The 25,332-nt window shown below is 36.2% G+C and overlaps 2 protein-coding genes and 1 long non-coding RNA gene across 8 annotated transcripts in view; 1 reads left to right on the top strand and 2 right to left on the bottom strand.

The window, feature by feature from the left end:
- Positions 1-25,332, bottom strand: part of Cow (Proteoglycan Cow) — a 289,126-nt gene that overhangs the window by 124,781 nt on the left and 139,013 nt on the right. The window lies entirely within an intron of this gene.
- On the top strand, positions 5,223-6,047 carry LOC137244944 (uncharacterized). The gene is made up of 3 exons (XR_010951235.1): positions 5,223-5,697; positions 5,756-5,886; positions 5,955-6,047. It is a non-coding gene; the product is annotated as an uncharacterized lncRNA (long non-coding RNA).
- LOC137251551 (uncharacterized) lies at positions 6,130-8,238 on the bottom strand. Its single transcript, XM_067786296.1, has 5 exons — positions 7,881-8,238; positions 7,429-7,828; positions 7,264-7,366; positions 6,667-7,205; positions 6,130-6,200 (listed from the first exon to the last, which is right to left on the bottom strand). The coding sequence occupies exons 1-5, from the start codon at positions 8,103-8,105 to the stop codon at positions 6,130-6,132; spliced, it is 1,338 nt and encodes a 445-aa protein (XP_067642397.1). The 5' UTR covers positions 8,106-8,238.

Genomic DNA, 25,332 nt, shown 5'->3' with positions numbered 1-25,332 from the left:
TCACATACCACTTCTCCCTGGACTTGGTTATACTCGCCAGTGATCGTACGCAACCTTGCTCCAGGTAACGTTTTTACTCTCCTGTTGACCAAGTCAGATTGAATTAAGGAATGATATGCGCCCGTATCTACAGTCAGTACACGTTCTTTGCCATCCACATTCCCTCTGACGGTAAGACTGCTCGATTTTCTACCAATTTGCGACACAGATATCACAGGATATTCAATAGGTGGAGCTAGCTCTCGATCTCTACATCTTACTCGCTTTGTTATTAAGACCACCCATGCTGTTGAAACCACTAGGATCAAGATCGCAATGACGTGCAATGTAACTGGGCTTGTCGCATTTGAAGCATTTGATAACTTTTTCGCTCCGCTTTTGCGATCCTTTCAGCGCCTCCAATATTGCGTCTACCCACTCTGGCCTTTCTACTTCCACGCGATGAGCTTTGTATGCGGGCTTACTCAAAAGCGACGCTGTTTCTTGAGTCAGTGCATGGGATACCGTTTCTGCGAATGTGGGTTTTGGGTTTGCATATGTCGCACGCTTCGTTTCTACGTCCCGTATGCCATTTATAAAACTCTGGATTTTTACCCTCGCGGTGTACTCCACGGGTGCGTCCGCATTTGTCATATGTGCCAACCTTTCATCAGCCGAGGCAATTTCCTGCAAAGTCTCATTCGCTCTTTGGTGACGGTTTTGCAACTCAATTTGGAATATCTGTTTTCTATGCTGCTTCCATAGCGTCTCTCGACAGCGGCCATCAATGCTTCATAGCTGTTCCGTTCGTACTCTGGAATCGTCTGTAAGATTTCAAACTGTAGCTCAAAGACCTGGAAAGGAACAGAGCCGTCAAAAGATGGAGTTATTACCTTCGGATTGCTTGTTGAAACTGCTGGGCGATTTAGTTGCAACTGCTCGAGACGTCCTCTCAAAGCATCCACTTCGGCCTCGATTTTTTCCTCAAACTGCAAAATTTTTGTATCCTGGGCCTCCAGCTTCGATGTTACCCTTATCTCCTGTGCCTCCAGCTGCGAGGATGTGCGGGCCTCCTGTGCTTTCAACTGCTCAGCCAACTGAGATGTCGTATATGTCTTTTGCTCTTCCAGTTGGGATGCCATATATGTCTTCTGCTCTTCCAGTTGTGATGACATATTTGTGGATATTTGTGATGACATTTCTGTTATACGTGCCTCTTGCGCTTCCAGTTGGGATGACATTTGTGACGACATTTCTGACATTTGCGACGACAATGATTTTACTGTCGATGTTTGTGCAGATATTGTAGCCAATATCATTTTCAAGTCTGTGCTGGTAACTGTCTGCGATGTTTCGTTTTTCTCTTCAATTTTTGTTGTCTCCTTGCCATCAAGATGAAAGACATACTCGTCCACGTTAATTCCCTCTAATTCCATTGCCTCTCGTAGTCGTGCCTGAAGTTCGAAATTATTGCCGGTTGTATTCAATCCACGGCTGTCCAACTCCTTCTTCAGTTGCTGGATCTTCAATTCACTGAACTTTGCCATGCCCTTGTTGTCCTCTGGAATTTATTCAACAATTCCTCTTCTGACACCAATTGTGACGAATTTACTGCAAATCCTCTTATTTGCCCTCCAGCTAAGTTCGAATCACTAAACTGTTGAACAAATAACTCCAATATTTAATAATACAAAATGGCCTTTATTAGACTACTTTCAAAATAAATAACTCTACTATTGCCCGACAGATAGCGTGCTTAATCGAAACTGCCTCTACCGCTGGGGCATTTATACACTGTGATTTCCTCGTGGCATCTTCTAGGCGCTTCCAGAATTTACTTTGTTACCGCCATATAATTATAACTACAGATGCACGTATATAGCTCCTCATATGGTTGTATTTGTGAGCGACACTTCCACAATTACAATTGCATACTTTTGGGAGCATCTCAGATAAGATATCTGAAAGTGTTTGTGCATCTCTTCTCTGCTGCTAGTACGTACATATGTGTAGACATAACGATTTATGTAGATACAAGTGACTGTCTGCTTTATTGTTGTTGTGACTTCATTTACTTACATCAGACTAGGGATGTGAGTATCACTTAGTGTCACTCATATTCGTCACAATATCATTACTGGAGTTGAATATTGACATAATTTACTCATATACTGTAAAGATATTAAATTTTTTGTTAAAATTTGACTTAAAAAAAATTTTTTTAAGTGGGCGTGTTCGTCATCCGATTTTGCAAATTTTTGTTTAGCACACATATAGTAATAGGAATAACGTGCCTGCCAAATTTCATCCTGATATCTTCAAAGACTGCTAAATTATAGCTTGCAAAACTTTTAAATTACCTTCTTTTAAAAATGGGCGGTGCCACGCCCATTGTCCAAAATTTTACTAATTTTCTATTTTGCGTCATAAGGTCAACGTACCTACCAAGTTTCATTGCTTTATCCGGTAATGAATTATCACAATTTTTCGTTTTTTCGAAATTTTCGATATCGAAAAAGTGGGCGTGGTTATAGTCCGATTTCGTTCATTTTAAATAGCGATCTGAGACGAGGGCCCAGGGACCTACGTACCAAATTTCATCAAGATACCTCAAAATTTACTCAAGTTATCGTGTTTACGGACGGGCAGACGGACGGAAATGGCTAAATGAATTTCTTTTTTCGCCCAGATCATTTTGATATATAGAAGTCTATATCTATCTCGATTAGTTTATGCCGTTACGGATTACCGTTATGTGAACAAAGTTAATACACTCTGTGAGCTGTGCTCAGCTGAGTATAAAAATCCCTTACATTAGTTTTATAGAAACGGAAAACGCAATCAAATTTAATTGTAATCAATATCATTGCAATGGTTGTACTTTGACTTTCATTCCGATTACTCTCAGAAAGATCCCAGCTTTTCGTTAACAGAAAATCATCATTTCTTTTCTTTTTATTGAAAAAATCAGTAAGTCGTTTTTGGCTTTCAATGCCTCATCTAATTTGCCCTTCTGCTCTGTTTACGGTTTGTCTTGATATTTTATACTGGCACACCAAAAAAGTGCGCTAAAATTGTTGCTTGTTGTAAGCTTTTGGTAAAACTGCAATTCTCTTCGGGTTAAAAAACAAAATGAAATCAAAAAGAAGCAAGCATTTTTCTCAAACCCATTTATGCTACTTTATTATTTTTGCTGCATTTAATCCCTTGCCAATTAAGTCTCTTACAGCGCAGAATAATGTGAGCGCACAAATTTTGCCAAGCGTAATGCAATAACATTAAAGTAACCGAACCGCAAATTATGCACGAGCACATGCGTACATATGTACAATAAAGTAAAATGCATTCTTTAACAAGAATACGGTGGTATATAAAATGGTATATTTACAAAAAGTATTGTGTTATCTGTGATCGCAGGTCACAACAGCCTAAGTCTAAAATGGCACCATCGAACAGCTTGTATAAAACGTTTTAAATCTCGAATACAAAAATCAAATATGCACGAACATCATTCAAAATCAATACTCAGAATATGGACTATTATCAATTTTTTAAATATATTAAGTCCTCAGAGTTTATTTATTAAGTATAAAATGATATCAAAAATAAATCTTGCGAATCTTCCTATCTCGACTTACGCGATTATGACTTGTGTCCACAGATATATGACATGTGGGTTTTAACATTAACAGTACATTTGACATATTTATATAACCTACACAGAATTGGAATTTTCAAATAAAGTTTATATTATTTCCGTTTAACTCTAATGTAAAACTCAGAGACATCTTATGGAGAATCTTCAAAAAAGTTATTTATAGCACTGAAATAGTAATTTAAAAATGACACCACTAGCAACGCCAAACACGTATTTAAACTATGAGAATGTTGCGAAAACTTGCAGGCCTCATAGATAAGACATCGCGAGCAAATGTACGAAGAGCGGGTACATAGTTGTTTTGTTGGAAATATAACGCGAGAGCCAGCAAATATGAGTAAATGTGTAATTTTCTTTGCTGATATTCGAAGTGCCTACAATAATAAAACGAGAATTATCAAGTTGGAGTAATTATTCGTTTTGTTGGTTGTGCCAATTTTCTGCACGTGCGTGTCCCCCTACCACACCGAAAGTCGTGGGTTCAATCCCCAGTCCAAACAACATCGAAAGCTTAGAAAAAAATTCTAAGCGGTGTAGCCCCTCGGCAGTGATTTGCAAACACTCCGAATGTAATTCTGTCATGAAAAGCTTCTCATTGAAAACTCATCTGCCTTGCAGATGCCTGTCGGAGTCGGCATAAAACATGTAAGTCACGTCCCGCCAATTTGTAGGAAAAATTAAAAGGAGCACGACGCAAATTGGAAGTGAAGTTGGGCTTAAAACCCATTCGGAGGCTATCGCGCCTTAAATTGAAATAAATAGAATTAAAAAAAAATTATTATTTTATATTTATTATTATTATTATATATTTATTAAAATTTAAATTAATTTAATTAAAAAATAAAATAAGACAAAGTCAAATAAAATTAAACAAAATAAAAGAAAATGAAGTAAGCAAAATAAAAAATAAATTAAATAAAACAAAGGAAATATAAGAAAGGGAAAGTACTGGAAAGAAAATAAAAGGAATCGGAACGAAAGGAGAGAAAAGGAATGGAAAGGAAAGGAAGAGAGGGGAAAGAAAAAAATTAGATGAGTGGAAAGGAAAAAGTGGGAAAGAAGCCAAGAAAAGAAGAGGTATAGTGCCCTCTGTAGTATTTGAATTTTAACCACTGGGCAAGCTCTTGCGAAAACTCCGTTAATACTAGACTCATGAGTTCTGAAGACGTCTTAACAGTCCAAATTATTCCGTTGACTAAGATAGTAAAACTCTCATACAATACACAAATTTGCTTTCGATTTTTTTATCGACGAGTTTTCGGGTTGCTATTGAAAAATTATTAAAAAATTCATTTCAGATTTTTAATCGAAAAGTTATCGATTTGTTGTCGGAAATTTGTGTACAATTTTTCGCTTTGTTATTTAAATGTTATTGATTTGCCATCAAAGTGATCGATTTTCTATCGTAATTTTATCGATTACTTATCGAAAATATTTCGATTTTTTATTAAAAAACTATTGATTTGTTATTCAAAACCAATTGCTCATTCATCGCTTTTAAACTAATGAGTGGCGGACAGTGTTTGTCGATTCCAGAAATTTGTCTGATTGAAACGATCATACTTATATTATGTTCAGACTTACTCGTTTAACGGCTCATTCTTGTTTTATGAGTAAAACAAGTTGAAAACACGTGTTTTCGCCTTGTAAAATCTGTCAATAAAATAAGTTGAAAACACTTGTTTTCGCCGAAATTTAGATTGAAAACAAGTTGAAACCATTGTCGGCACTAGAACTTATCGGTAATAATCGATTAATCTGTTGTCCCATAACTAATATGTCATTTTGTTTTGAGTGGTAAACTTATTTTCGGGTGATAAATTTATTTAAAATATTTGGAATACAATGGAGAAAAAGCAATACAAAAAAAGAAATCAATGGAGAGAGGGCACTGAAGCTGTTCTGATTGATATATGGCGAAGTAAGGTAGGCGAGCTTCGAGGTGTGCGGAAAAATAGCCACATTGTGGAGCAAATGGCTATGGAGTTGGAACAACTTGGAGTTGTGTACACTCCAGCAGAAATAAAATCCAAAATGCATAACCTGACGTCCAGATACAGGTGAGTTGGTAGTCTTAATACTTGGCAAGATTTTTTATAATTTTATTTATTAACAAAGGAAGGAGAAGGCACAAATTGGACCATCTGGCGGCGCACCTTCATGTTGGCCACTGTATGCAGAAATGCATCAGCTTTTGGCACCATTCAAAAGTTATAATCCTGAAGGGCTTGTTGAGGACAGCATTTATGGTGAGATATTTTATATTTATTAAGTGAATTTCAGTACAAGTTTACTCAAGCTATCGTGTTTACTCAAGTTATCGTGAACACGGACAGACGGACGGACGGAGACAGGGCTCAAATGATTTCTATTTGGACGTTGATAATTTGTTATTATAATTATTTTGTTATTTTATTGAATTATAAAAGTTTTTTAATTGCAGAAAATGTCGAAACCTTGGATTTCACTCTTGAGTCGCCAGAAACAAGCACCTACGAATCAGCAGTGCCTTCTAAGGAAGGTGAATCTCCCACGCCATCCACGTCAACGGCTACTCGTTCAGCTAAAAAAAAAAATTTTCAATTAAAATTTTTGGAAAAAATTGATAAAATTGAAAAAGAAATGGAAAAATGTAGCAAAGATTTGAGGGAAAGCGATAAAAAATTCGAAGAAAGAACTAAAGCAATTTTAGAAAATGAAGAAAGAAAAACAAAAGCTTTAGAAGAGTATGTCCAAAATAACAAGGAATTAACTCAGGCATTAATTGAATTTTTAAACAAATAATTCTAAAGATAAAATAATTTTTTTTAATGTAAATAATTAATTTGTGTTGGGAATTTTTTTTAGCGAAATGAATATTTTTAGTTATTAAATATTTAATTTTGAATATGCATTTAATTTTTAGTGAAATGAATTTATTATGTTTTAGTTTTTAAGTAATATTACTTTTACTTTTATGCGAAAAATAAGACTGGAATAAACAAAGTACCTTTTCTTGAACAAGAGTATTTCAAAGTTTTTTTACTTACTGAAAAGGGCAGCTAAACTTTTTCGAATTATTTCTGCATTATTTTGACGGTCATTTGCCGATATTTCTTGATGTGGATATTGACGATTTCTTTCTACAATTTGCAAAGCGGAAATCCATTTCTCGTTAATACTGTCGTTCCTTTCGTTTAAAAAGTTATGTAGGACACAACATGCCTTTATAATAATGTTGGCATTTTGTATTTGATTGTCTATGCCCTTACCAATTCGTCGAAAACGAGCCTTCACGTGACCAAAGGCATTTTCAACAACTCTTCGCACTTTGGAAAGAGAATAGTTAAAATTTTTTTCGTCTTCATTTTGAGACACTTGGAATGCATATGGTTTCATCAACGTTTTGCTAAAACGAAAAGCTGAGTCTCCTATAATGAAAATCGGCACATCAACACCGGAAACCGGTGTGCGCATTTCATCCAGGTAAGGACATTTTTCCAACTGTGTTTTCAATGTTGAGGACTCGAAGATTTGGGAATCATTGCACCGTCCTGGACTGCCAACATTAATATAAATGAACCGGTATCTGAAACAAAAAATTGTATATCTTCCTTTATAAACAACATAATCATAAAGGAACACACCTTGCATCGACCAAAGCAAGTAGGATAGTCGAATACCATCCCTTGTAATTATAATAATCAGTTGTATCTTCACTACGTGGATGAATCTCAATGTGACAACCATCTGAAATTTTGAAAAACAAGAACGTTGACATACATAGCTATGGTAACCCAAATTTAACAAACCTATTGCTCCCATGCACTGAGGAAATCCTATAGCTTCGAATCCTTGTACTAGTTCTGATACTTTTTCCCTCGTTAAGGGAAAACTAGGCATGTACGTAAGGCTCAAATGTTTCCATGTCTGAGTACAAAACTCAAGTACTATTTCACACACAGTGGACTTTCCAACTCCAAACATGTTCCCTATTGTGCGATACTCTGCCGATGATCCCAACGCGTAGAGGGCTATGGCTACTCGTTTGTGTAAAGAGATGGCTTTTCTTAGTGGGGTATCTTTCTTTTCCAACACTCTTAAATTATCGCAAAGTTCTATAAATACACTTCTTTTCATGCGAAAATTGCTTTTGAAGAACTCATCTCCATTCACTTGGCAGTCAACTTCCCAGAAGGATTGCGATCGAGCCTTTGAAAAGAAAAGTGTTAATGCTTTTGCAAACCCCCACTAGCATGCTTACTCTTGTCCAATATGACCTTGATTGCCAGGAAAGGTTTTGTGTGGCCACCAATAACATAAAATATTGTTTTCTCAGCAACTGCATCTTTCTGATATTCATTGCACGCCGCTTTTTGAACTGGTTCAAATACTCATTGTCGAACGATGTATATTGAAATAAACACAAAGGATTTGATTGTGCTTTCATGGTTAATATCTTCAACACTTTTTTCTCTTTATCACTCATCTCAAATTAGAATAAAATTCACAAACACACAATATTATCAAATTTAATGAAATCGCTTACAACAATATTAAATTCCTCATGGTTGCATTGGAGCTGTCAAAATAAAATAAGAACCGAAGGTGTGAACGTATTTGTTTTATGTGAGGTGTTTTATGCTAAAACACTTGTTTTAGAGTGTAATCTGAACATGATTTTAGGTGAAAGGTAGTGTGATGATTGTTATCACTAAGCAGCCCCAACTCCCACTAATTACACAGGCCGACAGCATCTCAGACCCAGAAACCCGACTATATATTTTGGAAGGATTTTTGTGCGATGAATCGAAATCTGGCCACAAAATTACTCTATCAGCTCTGGTTTTCGAGATATCCTAACCTAAAGGCAAAAAACAGCGTTTTTCCCCATATTTGAGGTTATGTAGCTTTGCAGATGGTTTCTTTCAGCAAAATTAAAGGATGGCATTTTTAAATACAAGCCTTCTTCTTTCAAATGGCGTTTAGCTTTTTCAAATATCATGTTTTTTTCGCTGAGATATCGCATTTTGAAATTTTCATGGTTCTATATTTTCCTTAAAGTATTATATGGTGAATTACGATGAATTTAAATCGGCCCATTTTTTTATTTCTCTAATAGGATTCTAATGTGAACTGAATTTGCGCTGGTTCACTTATCAATCTCGACTTCTATGCTAGCACAGTTTAGTTTATTATCTCAATTTGACATACTTCAGCTACTTCAGCAAACACTAAAATCGTAGTAGCAATTTTTATCCAATTTCGTCCAGCATAAACCTTTTTTGGTTTCACTTTCAATAATTTAAGAAACAATGCAAGCCAATCTCCAAAGAGTTTTCTGAATTTATCATTTGGGTATGCAGTTTTACAGTCCAGCAAATTTTAGTCTAACAAAGAAGAAGTTATACTTACTTACTTACTTACTTAATTGGCGCTTAACCGTCTAAACGGTTATGGCCGTCCAACAAGGCGCGCCAGTCGCTCCTTCGCTCCGCCAACCGGCGCCAATTGGTCACACCAAGGGAGTTTAAATCGTTTTCCACCTGGTCCTTCCAACGGAGTGGGGGCCGCCCTCTACCTCTGCTTCCATAGGCGGGTTCCGATAGAAACACTTTCTTGGCCGGAGCATCATCTTTCATTCGCATAACATGGCCTAGCCAGCGCAGCCGCTGCGTTTTAATTCGCTGGACTATGTTGATGTCTGCGTATAGCTCGTACAGCTCATCATTAAATCTTCTTCGGTACTCGCCATCGCCAACGCGTAGAGGTCCATAAATCTTTCGAAGAACTTTTCTCTCGAACACTCCCAAAGCCGCTTCATCTGCTGTTGTCATGGTGAAGAAGTTATAAATCTCTCAGAATTTGTATTGATTTTCGATAAAGTTTTATATTTTCTTCAGAACAAAGGGCGCGATCGAACTAATGACAAATGCACCCGAACAAGGCAACGTCTTGTTGTTGTACAACCTTTTCCTCATTGCCTTCTGCTTCGTTTATTTATGGATTCATATAAAACATTTATTTGCATGTTGGCTTGTTTTTATTAGGAAAATGTCGGAGATTTTTGGAGTCGAATAGGGTCCGTGATAGAACATTGTTTTCCAATTACCGTAAATACGAATATTAATATTGCAGAAAGAGTGCGATTTCTACAGCCATTATGTTTGTTTGTAACTTGCTTTTTCAATACTGCTATCACATCAAAATATAATAATTGAGATCCAATTACTATAAATTCGTCTTGGGCTCGCATGTTAGAACAGATGACAAATATCAAAAAAAAATCATATATATTATTTCTAATTGCTGCTCTTATGTACGGGTCCCTTTTCGGCCTTATTTGGAATCCAAATCTATAAATAAAGGTTTGGTTGTAAGGATGGAGATTCGGGCTATTAGCGAGATTTGGGTAATTTTGGTCGTAGTGCTTTTGTTTAGCTATATTTTATTAAAATAATTTGTTAAAAATAAACGATTGTGAGCACAGAAATAAATCTATTTGTACTATGGCACTACTGTGAATATTTGCACTGCATTGCCGGCAGTTGCTACCATACGCAAGATGGCAGCGCAAGCTTTAAATTTTAATTGTTTCATAGAACAGCTGATTTCTGTTGATATTTGATAAGAGACTTTTATATTGGTTGCGCAAGATGCGCACGGGTCCGGCACTTATATATATGTATAAAGTTTTTGGGGAAGATCAGGGAAGGGATCTATCGGACACTTTGTCCAGAGTTAAAACTTAATTCTACCAAAAATTTTCGTTTTCAGCATATTTCTAAAACTTCAAACAATTTAGGTCAAATACGAAAGTCGCTATCTTGGCAAACGCTTTAATATTCTTTAACCCTCTAGTGAAGCAATCCGCTTTTGCATGCATCGTTTATAATTTTATTTTATGTGCAATGCCAACTATTTCTTTGAACTTTCGTTATTAATAGTTTGGAATGCAGAAAGTTCTATGAATTATTTACTATTTTTATACTAGGAAAATACATTTTTTCCACATTTTCTGTCTATTTTTGATAAATCTTATAAAAAAAATTCAAATGACATTACTTTGTGCTCACAAGCATAACATCGAGTTGCTGGCTGTATGCAGCTTTAAAGTTTTTACAGTTATTGTTGTACGGGTACATTGTTGTGGGCCACATGCATGCACAAGATTTGGAAGCTGCCCAGCAAAATATTTGAACCTTATGTAAGGCTTATTTCATCTGACCAAAAGGCCTTTGGCATCAGGGGCTGGATTTGCTAACTGTGAGTTTTAGGGTATGCACGGGAAATTGTGCAAACTTTTAAATTATGATTCTGTAAAGCAAAACTGAGAACAAGAAAACTCACTGATATAAACTTCTTGAGTTTTCTTGACAGCCAGTGTACACTACGAGTATTGCGACATTCAAAATTCATACGCACTGTTGCATAATGACTTTTTTGTTTTCATGGCGTTTGATAAACATTTCCTCAATTACATTCAGCGCTCATTAAGCAAAACAATGCGCAAAATACTTGACAGAATCGCATGAAAATTTAAAGTGTAAATTTTGTGTGCAAATGGGTTTCCAATAACGCCCCGATTCTGAGCGTTACCGGTAAAATAGTACCCAGAACATTATGTAACCGAATATCATTACCAGTTCTTTTATCCGCGATTCTGGCCCAAATGGTAACGCTGTCATCGAAAAACTCACCAGTGTCTGTGGAGAAATTTGAAAGGTAGTTTTCTTCGCTTTCACGGTTGCCACTTTGGTCCATTTGGACCAAAAATGGTCCCTTCCAATACCATTTGGTCCGCTGGTCCCCTTTCTTCAGTTTTGGTCCTTTTTAGGCAGTAGTCACGATTGGTACTTTTCTTTCTATTTCACTCAGGTAAAAATTCACAATATTGCCTAAAAATTCGCCACACCTTCATTAGCCCCCATATAATTTTGAATTTACTTCAATGGAACTCTCACCATAAAAAATTGCTCAGTCAATAAAATGTACCAGAATAATAACATTTCACCTAGGATATATTTAATGCCAGGCATTAAAACTAAACGTGTTGGCAAACACATTGTCGTTAATTGTTGATGAGATAACCGACTTATCAAAAAAAAAACTCTGGTTTTATAATAATATTAATAATGGCTAGATATTTCGATCGGTTATCAAACACTATGTAAAATATATGAAAATAAAAATTGCTCGATGTGTATATGCATATTATGCATTATAAGTTTCTACATAGGTATATTGTAATTTATTCTGTGAAAGTACATAATGTAAACAAATATGTATAGCAAGAGTCAATACTTTTTTACCATTATCTTTACTTATTTTCGCTTACAATTTTTTGTTTTTCAGTTTTGTCTTTTTCTAAACAACAGCTGCTGTGTGGTTATTTCGATGTAACCACCTACTTTTGTGGGTAAAAAATTATTCGGCTACTTTCGCGGGTAGAATACCAAAAGGGTGTAAAAGTTGCCACATGATTTCGTTACCGTGGTGAAGAATGTTATTACCACACTAGAATCGGGGCGTTAGTGTACATTTTTCAGTTTTTCACAGTTATGGAACCTATTCCCAGGCTTTATTCTTCTACACTAATATCATCAGGCCTGTATCTCAAAGATAACGTTACGCATTAGGCTTAAGGTCAATATTCGAAAATGCTTACATTAGGAATTATCATAACAATATTATTATAAGGCTTAAGGACTGAATAAAAAAAATTAAATAATTCTTACATAAGGCCTTAGTATGAGATACTACTTGCTATATTCGGACTAAGAATTAGGCTCGCATACGACTTAAAATAAGACACAGTCTGACTTAAAATTCCCTAGAACATATCTATAATAATCTATTTCAGAAGATTATGTAAGTATAGATTAGTAATCTACCATCGAAAATTTATTTTTAGTTCCTACATTCAAGTGGTTATAAGGTGTACGATGTACTGTATTCACTTTATTCGAAAGTTTATCTGTCAGGAGTAGAACCGGTATTTCTTTACTTCTTACAACCGCTTATGACAGTTTTTGTTGGGTGGTTATAAAGAGTAGTAAACAGGGATGCACCTTAACGTTAAGCTAATCGTTTATCAAAAAATTTCCACCGTTTCCGTTGAAACACTTCGAAATATTATCGATAAAGAAATTATCAAGATAAATTGTATCTCGTTTTTAACCGAAACGAAAAGCTTTCGTTAACGTTAAAAACGTTAACGAAAACGTGATACTTTATGTTTGAATTGTGCTGGCAATGCTATAGCCATGGTGAAGCCGTAAGGTGGCAACAACGAGCGCACATACACACACAAACTCTATGTAATTTGTTTGTGTAATTCGTTGGTGGTAATGTCAAAAATACTCTGAGAAATGTTCGTACTGTCAAAATTCATGAGAAAAGTTGCAATCAGCTTGGATAATGCTTTCACCTTTAATGACTCCGCCATCAATCAGCTTTACCAGCATAGTTTGAAATTAATAATCAACATAACGATTTGATTTCGTTTTGATATGGCAGAAAACGAAACGAAATCATTTCGTTAATTTGACGATCTTAACGTTAATAAACGAAACGAAATGACTTCGTTTCGTTTATTAACGTTGATTATCGTAACGAAATGATATCGTTTCGTTGGTTAAGCATGCCTGGTAGTAAAGAAGGCGCATAAACCTTTAACGTGCATGTGCGGCAATGAGAGCTGCTGTTGCAAAGAATATATTTCGAAAATGTTTTTTTTTACCTAATTTTCGTACAAGCGGTTTAACCTTTTTGCCTTCACCTTGTTTTCACAAGCAAGTCGGTGCCACTGTCACACTCTATCTCTCTTTATATTTCTTTTGCAATGTTCCGCTAGCAAAGCATTTCTTTTCTACGACCTTTTAACTATGCGCGCACAAAACATGCAATTTTAGCGCGATGCTACTTTGGGATGTAACCCAAAGTGCCCATTTTCACCCACACTAAGAAAAGTGTGTCATAACACACACTCTTGTCACTGCTCACTACTAAGGCCGTGTTTTTGTTGTCTTTTTTAGTGACTCAGTTGCGCTTTTATGAAATTTTTATACTCAGCGGTGCTTGTATAGAAAGTATTATAACTACAGTCACGCAACGGTTGTTTCTTATGGCATACACAAATTTAGGTATGAAAAGACTTCTATAAATCACAATTTTCAGCATCAGATATATTTGGGTTGATGCAAGCCTGTCTGTCCGTCCGTCCGCTCCTCCGTTAACACAAGAACTTAAACAAAACTTGGAATATCTTTAACAAAAACGGTGTACAGGTTTCTTAGGATCCAGAATAAATTGGTGTGGAAAATCGTCAAACGAGATCGTTACAACAACTATAACCACTTTTTCGATATCGAAAATTTCGAAAATTCATTAGCACTGGTTGTTTGTTGTTGTTGTTGTTGTCCAATAGATGTGCCCGATCACAAATTGTCATCAATATCCTATAACGGGAGTCCATGGAAACTTGCTGTTTCAACAGGGGTTGACCATAATGAGAGGGGTGCTATAGGCGTTGGTTCCACAATACAGTTGAAGAAATGGTTGGTGTGATGTGGGGATCATTAGCACTGATCATGTGATAAGGCTTGGCGAGTGGAATGATTTTATGCCGAAATAAGCAATAATATAATAAAATAATTTAGCATAAATTTCGCAAATGGGTGTGACACAGTCCATATTTAAGAAAAGAAAATATAAAAAGTTGCACGTCGTAAGATAAAAGCGATGGAAGATGTTACAATTTTTAAGGAGCATTTTCTTATTTTCATATAAGGACCCGTTAATATTGACAAAATCAGACAACGGCCAATTTTTCGACATCGAAAATTTCGAAAATGCGAAAAACTGGATAACTCATTAACTGATCAATCAATAAAACTTAGCGAGTGAACAGATCTTTTGGCAAATACACCAAAGTTAGTGAAGTTTATGAAAATGGGCGTGGTACCGCCCATATTTAAGAAAAGAAAATTTGAAAGTATTGCACATCATAACTCAGAAGCCGTTTGATAAATCGCGTTGAAATTTACCACGACCGTTTTTATACTCAGCTGAGCAGAGCTCACAGCCAATTCAACCAATTTGATTGAATTTACAACTCACGTCTTTAATGGGTTTAGAAACAATCATCATACCGACGTTATATACACTGATTTCAGCAAAGCATTCAACAAAGTACGCCACTCATTACTTGTTTATAAACTCGAATTGCTTGGTTTTCAACCTGGCCTAACTAGCTGGATCTCCTCCTATCTTTGCGGTAGAACTCAAAGAGTCATTTTTAAAAACATTTGTTCGAATGTCATCGATGTTCCCTCCGGTGTGCCTCAGGGCAGCCATCTCGGTCCTATTCTGTTTTTGATCTTTATAAACGATGTTTCCACAACTATAAAATATTCTAAAATTTTAATGTATGCCGACGACGTAAAACTTTTTAAGTCATACGCGTCGGTTGAAGAACATTCTGTACTCCAGGCGGATTTAAATCGTTTAGTTACTTGGTGTAATGCGAATTTTATGCAGCTCAACATAAAAAAATGTAAATCCATATGTTTTTCACGTGGGAACATACAGCCAGCTTCCTACACATTTAGTGGTCAAACTCTGGAAAGCGTTGGTGTTTTTGTCGACTTGGGAGTTACAATGAATTGCAAACATAGTTTCAACCCTCATAATAATGTCACAGTCAATAAAGCGAGAGGAGTTTTAGCATTTGTGAAAAGATGGGCAAAAGAGTTTAGTGATCATTACGTTAAAAAAAACCCTTTTTACATCATTGCTGAGGCCAATATTAGAATATGGATCGATAATTTGGAATCCGCGTTATCAAGTTCATGCGGATAGACTAGAATCAATTCAAAAAAGTTTTTACTTTTCGCCTTGAGAAATCTGCAATGGGACTCTCCGTATAATCTTCCTCCTTACACTAGTCGATTAAAACTAATAAATCGTCCTACCCTTGCAAGTCGTAGAGAAATGCTAGGTGTACTATTTATGGCTAGACTTTTAAATGGATCGATTTCAAGCCCATTTCTTTTGAACGAATTAAACTTAAATGTTCCATGCCGAGTTTCAAGGCATTATAAACCTATAATTCTTAAACAATGCAGAAGCAATTTCCAACTACATAAACCTTTTCTATGTTTGTGTGAAGATTATAACTCTCACTCGAGAATAATTGATGTTTCGGACTCGCTCTTTGCCATAAAAAAGACGGTTCTATCTTCTCTTAATAATTAAAAAATTATATTTATACTTTTAATCTATTGTATTTTGTGAATCTATATTTCTCAGCTGATGCGTTTCTCTGCAGCCGAGCGGACATATTCAGGTTATAACCATGGCCACTTTTTCAATATCGAAAATTTCGAAGAATGGAAAAAGTGGGATAATTATTTGGAGCTACACTTTTTTATATTCAAAATTTAATTAAATGGTGCAAGAATTTTTATAGCTGTAATTATCTGATGTGAAAATAGCCGAAATCAGTTGAAAACCATGCCCACTTTTTAAATCCAGGCGCCCATCTCAAACATCCGTTCCTCCCTGAACATGATAACCTCAGCAAAAATTGATATAAGATTAGCTTATCTGGACCCAGAAGGTTTTAGTATTAAATACAGGCTCAATCAGATAAGATAACCACGCCCAATTTTTCGAAATGAAAAATTATGAAGAGTGAAAAAAATGGTATATTTCACGTGTAGGTTGATTTTATTACGCAAATTCAAATTTAGTAAAATTATATTTAAAAATTTTACTAAATTTGAATTTGGTTGGGAAATCAAGTGTGGCACCGCTCATGTTTTTTTTTATGTTGAAATTTTAAAAGTGTTCGTTTTTTACTTTTATATATAGCCTGGTTGTAAAATGGTGATTTTCACGCCCACTTTTCAAAAAATACTTGGCTTGAAAGAGCCAACGTAAAGAAACTTTCCAATATCTTTAAGGTTTTTAGTAACATTATTCTGAAATTTCACGTCAGTAGTGTTGTGGCTGGCTTAGTTTAAAAATAAAAAAAAATGTATACCGCACATTTGGGTATATGATAATCATTCCCGAATTGAGTCTACCTCACATGTTTTTATTACTTTTTGTTGCATTTTTTTGCGGCTCAGTTGCGCTATTTTATTTTATTTTTTTAATTTTTATAAATCCTTTTCTTCTGTAGTGCATTTGCTGTTTTACGACTTGCAACAGCATGTTGCTTATTGGAATTTGTTGTGTAGGGACTTTTTTTATGAGTATGTGGCTGCTCCACCTTAATTTGTTAGTTTTTATGCTAAAGCTATGTGGCAGTTTGACTAAACATGTGCATAAGCATACATTTTATTATCCTATTTCTTATTTTCTTTTTGCTCTTCTTCTTCAAAGTGCTGTATTCCTATCTATTTTCGGTATTTTTTGTGCTCTTTTTGCATCCATTATTGTAATTTGTCAAGCTTAAAATTGCATTTGCATTATTGCTCAACAGCAATTGCTCTACTTGCGACAATTGCCTTGTTCCGTGGCGAGATTTTTATTTTATTTTCGCTACAAAGTTGCCAATTCACTAAATACTTTTTTAGTTGCTCTTTGTGCAAGCACATCTGGTGTAAGAAAAAAGAAGACGTGAGTTCAAAGTACTTGTTTAGTTTTATACGTAAGTGATTTTAGCTAACAAAAGTTTAGGTAAAATTGTAGGTCAATATAAAGACAAAGCTTACCGGCTAGTTTACCAGATAAGCTTTCTGGTTAGTTAACCAGTTAATTTGATTTACCAGTTAAGCTTACCGCTTAGGTTACCAGGTAAGATTACTGACTAATTAACCAGTTAAGCTTACCAGTTAGTTTACCAGGCAAAAGCTTACTGGCTAGTTAAGCAGTTAAGCTTACCGCTTAGTTTACCAGGTAAGCTTACCGGCTAGTAAACCAGTTAAGCTAGCCGCTTAGTTTACCAGGTAAGCTTATTGGGTAGTTACCAGTTAAGCTTCCCGGTTAGTTTACCAGGTAATCTTACTGGCTAGTTAACCAGTTAATCTTATCAGTTAGTTTGCCAAGTAAGCTTTCTGGTTATTTAAAAAGTTAAGCTTACAGCTTAGTTAACCAGTTAAGCTTACCAGTTAGTTCACCATGTAAGCTTTCTGGTTAGTTAACCAGTTAAGCTTGCCGCTTAGTTTACCAGGTAAGCTTACTGGTTAGTCAACCAGTTAAACTTACCGGTTAGTTTACCAGGTAAACTGTCTGGTTAGTTAACAAGTTAATCTTACGGCTTAGTTTACCAGGTAAGGTTACTGACTTGTTAACCAGTTAAGCTTACCGCTTAGTTTACCAAGTAAGCTTATTGGCGTGATAACCAGTTAAGCTTACAAGTTAGGCTTACCGCTTAATTTACCAGGTAAGCTTACTGGCTAGTTAACCAGTTAAGCTTACCGGTTAGTTTAACAGGTTAGCTTTCTGGTTAGTTCACCAGTTAAGCTTACCGCTTAGGTTAGGTAATTGGGTTCTGCACTGTCGACTTAGCGTTTGTGGCCATCGAGCGGGTGAAAGAGGAGACCCTTCTCAAGGCAAAGTTTCTGAAATATTATAAATGGCTAATAACGGGAAAGTGCCAGTTTTTGATCTACGTGAAAGGCAAAACACTGATACAAGAAAAATGAGAAGACCCAAGGATGGCACGTCCACGTTCGGATGTGAATATGCACTACTGTTAGAGGGAAGTCCTTTTTCACGCCACTGGTCGGGGTATTATCAGCTTTCCTGTCGCTGATCATTCAAGCAATACCCTAGAAAAAAATTTCATTTCAATGCAGTACTTATGTGAATGAGATTTGTCTAAGGAATTTCCGAAAACTCCCGCCAATGGTCTCAAAATATTTACGAAAACAAAATAGCCCCGAATTGATCCCAAATTATCCCGCAAATAAATACGACATAGTTCTGAAACTATACCGAAACTGTCGTGATATTATGATTAAATTAAAATTATTCCGAGCACAACACTAAAATACTGTCTAAAAAATTGCAACATTACACCGGAAATTATTCCGAATAGGTCTTCAAATTATTTCGAAAAGCGTCCCGACATGATTCCGAAATGGTATCAAAGAGATTTCGAAATTATTTCGAGAATGTTCTGAAATATTTCAAACGTATAGTATAAACACTAACACATGACCTGGAAACAATTCCGAAACTATCCCCAACGTGTAATTGAAGCTCTAACGCATGATCTAAAAACAATTCCGAAAGTAGTTCCGCAATTATTCTGAAAATAATCCTTGTATGAACCAAAAAGGTCCCGGCAAAAACATATTGAAATTATCTCGAAACTGTTGCGAAATATTCCAAACATTTGATTAATACAAGACTCAGAAACAATTCGGTAACTATACCGAATTAGGTCCGAAATTATTCAGAAAAGAATCCCGTCATGAACCAAAGAGAAATTTGAATTGATTCAAAAACGATTACAAAGTATTTCAAGTGTGTGATACAAGCTCTAACACATGACCCGGAAACAATTCTGATGTTATCCAAAATATGTCCTAAATTCTCCTTAAACAGTTCTGAAAATAATTCCAATAAATACTCAGCTGATGATTTTTATTCTGTAGCTGAACAGTTTTAGATCTCGACGCTTAACTAACCTCCGCCTATCAAAAACTAGGTAAAAGAAAGCTGTGCGTCATGCGAATGCGCCCCTCGCGTCGTTTGGGCGGGGTTTGGAGGGTATTATTAAACACGCTATTGCCCAAATGCATCCTTGAACAGCCCGAAATGATACGGAGATAGTCCCGAAATGTTCCAGAAAACTGTTCCAAATCATGCCGAAATATTGCCGGATTGATACAAAGAAAGAAGTTCTGAAGATATAGTTCTGATGTGATAGTTGAAGCAACCCGGAAATGGTTACGAAATATGACCCAAAGTGGAGTGCTACTGCTCCCTCTTCCATACTTTTTGATAACTCGATATATGTGATCTATGTATATACAAAACATCACATGTCTACATAGATCAGATAGTCTGATAGACTGATCCCATGAGGTCCTCTCTGAGATAAGAAGAACCTTTTTGACCGTTGACCTTTTGTCACCACACCGTTTAAAGTGTCACTTAGAAGCACTTGTACCGCCTTTTATTGCAACAGTTGCTCTACCTTTTCCTGTACTTTCCGCTACTTCTCGGTCTTCATCTACCATTTCTTATCCTTTCTTCACTTCGTCTAAGTCCAATTTTCATCGAAGAATAATTATTTGAATTTTTTATCTTTCTTTTTCGTTCTTTTCGCGGAAAAAGGTATTGTATAGCATGATCTTCATAACGAACTGCCTACGTACCAAATTTCAAGTAAATCGGATTCATACTTTCGGAGTTCGTGCTGTACAATAACGCACATTAGTAAAATTCTTATAGTAATAGAAAAAAAAGTAAGCTTAACGATTTTGCTTGTTGTTGTTCTTATTGCAGCGATAAAGACACTCCCCGAAGGTTAAGGGGAGTATTTTCGATGTTGATGGTCCTTTGCCGGTTATAGATCCGGTACGTTCTGGTAGCAGGCAACATTTAAAACCTGGAACGATTTAATACGACTAAATTGAGCCTTCTTGGCCATCCCGCCCCCACCCTCTAGTCCCATCAAGAGCTTGGGGTCGCCAGAGCCTCGGCTGCTAAACAAGATTCGCCACTGATAGGGGAGGTTGGAAATTGGGTTGGAGAAGCTATATATTGCGATGGAAATACCTTAAAAAGGTCGCGCTGCACATTGCCTTGAATCATTTTAGTCGTCTCCTACGGCAGGCATACCTACCGCGGGTATAATCTAAGCAGGGGCTGCTTCGTATACTTTAGCAAAGAAAAAATCAAAAAACAAATACGCATATAACTTTACATGTGTATATGAACGCGCGTTCACTTGTCCTTGCACTCTGCAAATTAAAAAAAAGAAAATCACGCAAATAAAACGCAAGGCCATTTCACACACGCTTTATATACAAATTATCGTCAATTATATGCAGTGGAATTTTAAAATCGAAAAAAATGCATAAAAAATTATAGCTTGCAGCAGAAACAAAAAAAAATGGCATACACAAAGAAAAACAAGTAAGGAAGGTTAAGTTCGGGTGTAACCGAACATTACATACTCAGTTGAGAGCTGTGGAGACAAAGTAAGGGAAAATCACCATGTAGGAAAATGAACCGAGGGAAACCCTGGAATGTGTTTGTATGACATGTGTATCAAATAGAAGGTATCAAAGAGTATTTTATGAGGGAGTGGGCCATAGTTCCATAGGTGGACGCCGATTCGAGATATCGCCATAAAGGTGGACCAGTAGTGACCCCAGAATTTCTTTGTACAATATGGGTATCAGATTAAAAGTATTAATGAGGGATTTAAAAGGGAGTGGTGGTAGTTGTATAGGTGGTCGCTTTTTCCAGATATCGCCATAAAGGTGGACCAGGGGTGACTCTAGAATGCGCTTGTACGATATGGGTATCAAATTAAACGTATTAATGAGAGTTTTAAAAGGGAGTGGTGGTAGTTGTATATGTGAAGGCGTTTTCCAGATATCGACCAAAACGTGGACCAGGGTGACCCAGAACATCATCTGTTGGATACCGCTAATTTATTTATATATGTAATACCTGCCAAGATTTTAAGGGTTTTTTATTTCGCCCTGCAGAACTTTTTCATTTTTTTCTACATAATATGGTAGGTGTCACAACCATTTTACAAAGTTTTTTCTAAAGTTATATTTCGCGTCAATAAACCAATCCAATTTCCATGTTTCATCCCTTTTTTCGTATTTGGTATAGAATTATGGCATTTTTTTCATTTTTTGTAATTTTCGATATCGAAAAAGTGGGCGCGGTCACAGTCGGATTTCGTTCATTTTTTATACCAAGATAAAGTGCGTTCAGATAAGTACGTGAACTAAGTTCAGTAAAGATATGTCGATTTTTGCTCTAGTTATCGTGTTAACGGCCATGCGGAAGGACAGACGGACGACTGTGTATAAAAACTGGGCGTGGCTTCAACCGATTTCGCCCATTTTCACAGAAAACAGTCATAAAATCTATGCCCCTACCAAATTTCAAAAGGATTGGTAAATTTTTGTTCGACTTATGGCATTAAAAGTATCCTAGACAAATTAAACGAAAAAGGGCGGAGCCACGCCCATTTTGAAATTTTCTTTTATTTTTGTATTTTGTTGCACCATATCATTACTGGAGTTGAATGTTGACATAATTTACTTATATACTGTAAAGATATTACATTTTTTGTTAAAATTTTACTTTACAAAATTTTTTTTTGTAAAAGTGGGCGTGGTCCTTCTCCGATTTTGCTAATTTTTATTAAGCGTAGATATAGTAATAGGAGTAACGTTCCTGCCAAATTTCATCATGATATCTTCAACGACTGCCAAATTACAGCTTGCAAAAGTTTTAAATTACCTTCTTTTAAAAGTGGGCGGTGCTACGCCCATTGTCTAAAATTTTACTAGCTCCTTCTGCGTCATAAATTCAACTCACCTACCAAATTTCATCGCATTATATGTCTTTGGTAATGAATTATTGCACTTTTTCGGTTTTTCGAAATTTTCGATATAGAAAAAGTGGGCGTGGTTATAGGCCGATATCGTTCATTTTAAATAGCGATCTGAGATGAGTGCTCAGAAACCTACATACCAAATTTCATCAAGATACCTCAAAATTTACTCAAGTTATCGTGTTAACCGACGGACGGACGGACATGGCTCAATCAAATTTTTTTTCGATCCTGATGATTTTGATATATGGAAGTCTATATCTATCTCGATTCCTTTATATATGTACAACCAACCGTTATCCAATCAAACTTAATATCCTATGTGAGCTCTGCTCAACTGAGTATAATAAAACGCCAACTTAATTGCTAGAGCAGTGTGAGAGTGCCTGAAAGTATGCTATAAATTGTAAACTAGAAAGGAGCAAGGTTAAGTTGAAAATATTCCAAGCATGTGATATGTAGCATATGTGCAATGATGCAAATAAAAAATTAAAGCAATAAATGTAAATAAAACAAAAGAAAGAAAAAAGAATCGAAATTGTTAGAAAAGAAAAATAAAATCTGAAAAAATCAACATGGTATTGTTACACTCACCAATTCACAGCTATAATTCAAACGCGCAAATTTTCGCTGAACAAAGGCAGAAACAATAGAAAATATAAATAAAAAAAATTTACAATAGAAATTTTCATCAAATCACACACACAGCTAAAACAATGGAAGTACATAAAAACTAACTACAATGAGAGGAAAAAATAGAAGGGAGACGGAGAGACACAACATAAAAGAAATGCCGAAAGTGTTGTTGCGAATGCAAAAAAAGTGGCCAATTATGGATAGAGGAAGCTATGGACGTGCCAAGGCAAGAACGTTAGCAAAAAACGGAAGAGGGGAGAGAGCTTGCAGCCAACACAGACAAATTAACACACTTACACAAATGTACATACATACTAGAGATATACGCCGCCGATTTTGGCCTTTTTTCCCATTTATTATTCACGTCGAAAATTGATCGGATATGGCCGAAAGTGGTATCAACGGATGCGCATCACTACCTGTTATAAGAAACTAATTGCGAAATTTAACTCTTCCTAACTGTTCAAAAGTTATTTATTAAAACAAAAATCACTAAAAAAAGTTATATAATAAATTTATATGCTCACTTTGCATATTTTTTTTTTTTTTTTTTTCAAAAAATTAATAATGAACAATGAATTCAAATAAAATGACCCTAGGCGAATATGTTTTCAAATTGTCCTCAAGTTGTTAAAAAGCTAATTCTAAAGGCATAAACACTCTTTTGAAATGTTTCTTACCTCATACTTAAGTTGAGGATATATGTACGTATGAGAAGGGTTTGAAAAAGCCCTTGTGCTTACATTCAAACATCTGTTGTTTATTTGCGAAACTATATAATATCATCTGAAATGTAAATGTTGATTGTCACACTTCATCCTTCAACACCCAAGTTTCCCGGTTTGACATTTCCTAAAGTTGGCGGCCCTATCCAAAACTAGTTCCTTGGAGTGAATCACATTGTTTATAACCTATCAACCAAGTTTAAATATCACCTACACGTTACGGCTCCTTTTACAAATGTGAATACGTAGGCACATATATTTTCCATGTGAGGCTTTGTCCTTCACAAGAGTACTCAAAGTGGCTAAGCAAAAGCTTTCCCAAGACAGTCGAACTAATGACTGTATGTGCTACTACCCTAACGTAGTGGACAGTCGAACTACTCTGAAGACTGAACCTACGCAGTCATCCACAAGCTCTTATATCATAAGGCCGGAAAACAGCAGTTAACATCTTTCAACTTAAAATCGGTCGATTTTCATTTTAAAATATCGTTTTGTTCAACGAAGACTATTGAAATAAATGTTGTGAACACAAACGTCTGCAAACTTTGGTCCACATTTTAAAAATTGTATCCAGGGTCTTTGTAAAATTTTAATTATGTAGATGCACCGAGGATTATACGATTTTCACCCATGAGTTACGCAATGACATCCACTTAGTTTCGTGTTTCTCTGGTGTAGCTCGGCAGCATAGCGCGACAAAAACATCCGTTAGAAACTCTTCGGAGCTACATCTAGAGGTTCTAGGGAAGTGACGTCGACGAAGGTACATACGAGTTCGAAGTCGCAGTCCTATAGCTTCTGTGCTGGCATATGATGTGATGGTCAGGGAGCGTGGTAGCGACAGGTGGCCGGGCTTGCTACTGTTCGTACATCGAGAATCGTAGCTGTTTATTATCGGGAATTGTAGCTCGATAAAACTGGATGCGCCCTGTGCCACGAGAGTCATGAGTATTAATAGACCATTAATAGCAATCGTAAGTCGCTTTTGTGCGTGACCGCCAAGGAGCCACAAATGATTTAAAGAAACTGTGTTTGCGACGATTATTAGGAGTTAACCCCGGTGAAACTACGGTTCGCACGAGATATACAGACAAAAGTGTGACCATTTTATGTATCTCTATTTCTTTTCAGCAGACGCAGCAGTACCAATTCCAAATAGCGGGGTTAGGTTCACAGCCTCTCTGTACTAAGTAAACGAGGGACAATCCCTCCGCAAGGAGCTACTCCTTGAAATTTTTTAACGATCTGCGAGATTTTGAGGCAAAACCCCGGATCTTACCGAAATAGCAAAAACGTTGATTTCCTTAAATACATACAAACAAAACCTTTCCTAAATATTATTTTTTTAAATAGAAAAATAAAGCTTTTTAAAGTAAGAACACCGGCCTACGCCGGCGCGTCGCCCATGCCGCGCTGCCGGTATATAATAGAGCCTACGCCGCCGCCGCCGATAAAGTGATCGGCGTAAACCTCTAATACGTAGAAATCTAACAAAAAAATCAGACGGTTCAAGCATAGTTTAAGTTGGGCCACATGTACCCAGTAGTGGCATTAATAAGTATCCAGTCCTTTTAATTTAGAGCAGTAGTGTCCTTTGAGACGATCTTTGGTTTTCCTGCAAGATTTCAAAATAACTTAGATTCGCCTTTTACTCGCTGGCGCTAATTGTGATGCCTGAAACATAATCTGCATTGTGGTGAGTTTGCCTGGTCCAGTGTCGAACAGCCTAAGCAGTTGATTAATGCCAAGCGTTCACTGCAGTATTGATAATAACTCATCAGATTGACCACATCCAAGGCTCC

Source organism: Eurosta solidaginis, chromosome 1 (genome assembly GCF_040869045.1).
Source record: "Eurosta solidaginis isolate ZX-2024a chromosome 1, ASM4086904v1, whole genome shotgun sequence".
Taxonomy (NCBI): domain Eukaryota; kingdom Metazoa; phylum Arthropoda; class Insecta; order Diptera; family Tephritidae; genus Eurosta; species Eurosta solidaginis.
This window is presented reverse-complemented; position numbering and strand designations above follow the sequence as displayed.

What these genes read in the sequence shown, in the direction of transcription:
- LOC137251551 (XM_067786296.1), bottom strand. Translation starts at nt 8,105, where the DNA reads ATGAGTGATAAAGAGAAAAAAGTGTTGAAGATATTAACCATGAAAGCA. An exon ending in CAAGGTCATATTGGACAAGA is followed by an intron (nt 7,829 to 7,880) that starts GTAAGCATGCTA and finishes TTCTTTTCAAAG; the next exon opens with GCTCGATCGCAATCCTTCTG. An exon ending in CTTGCTTTGGTCGATGCAAG is followed by an intron (nt 7,206 to 7,263) that starts GTGTGTTCCTTT and finishes TTTTTGTTTCAG; the next exon opens with ATACCGGTTCATTTATATTA.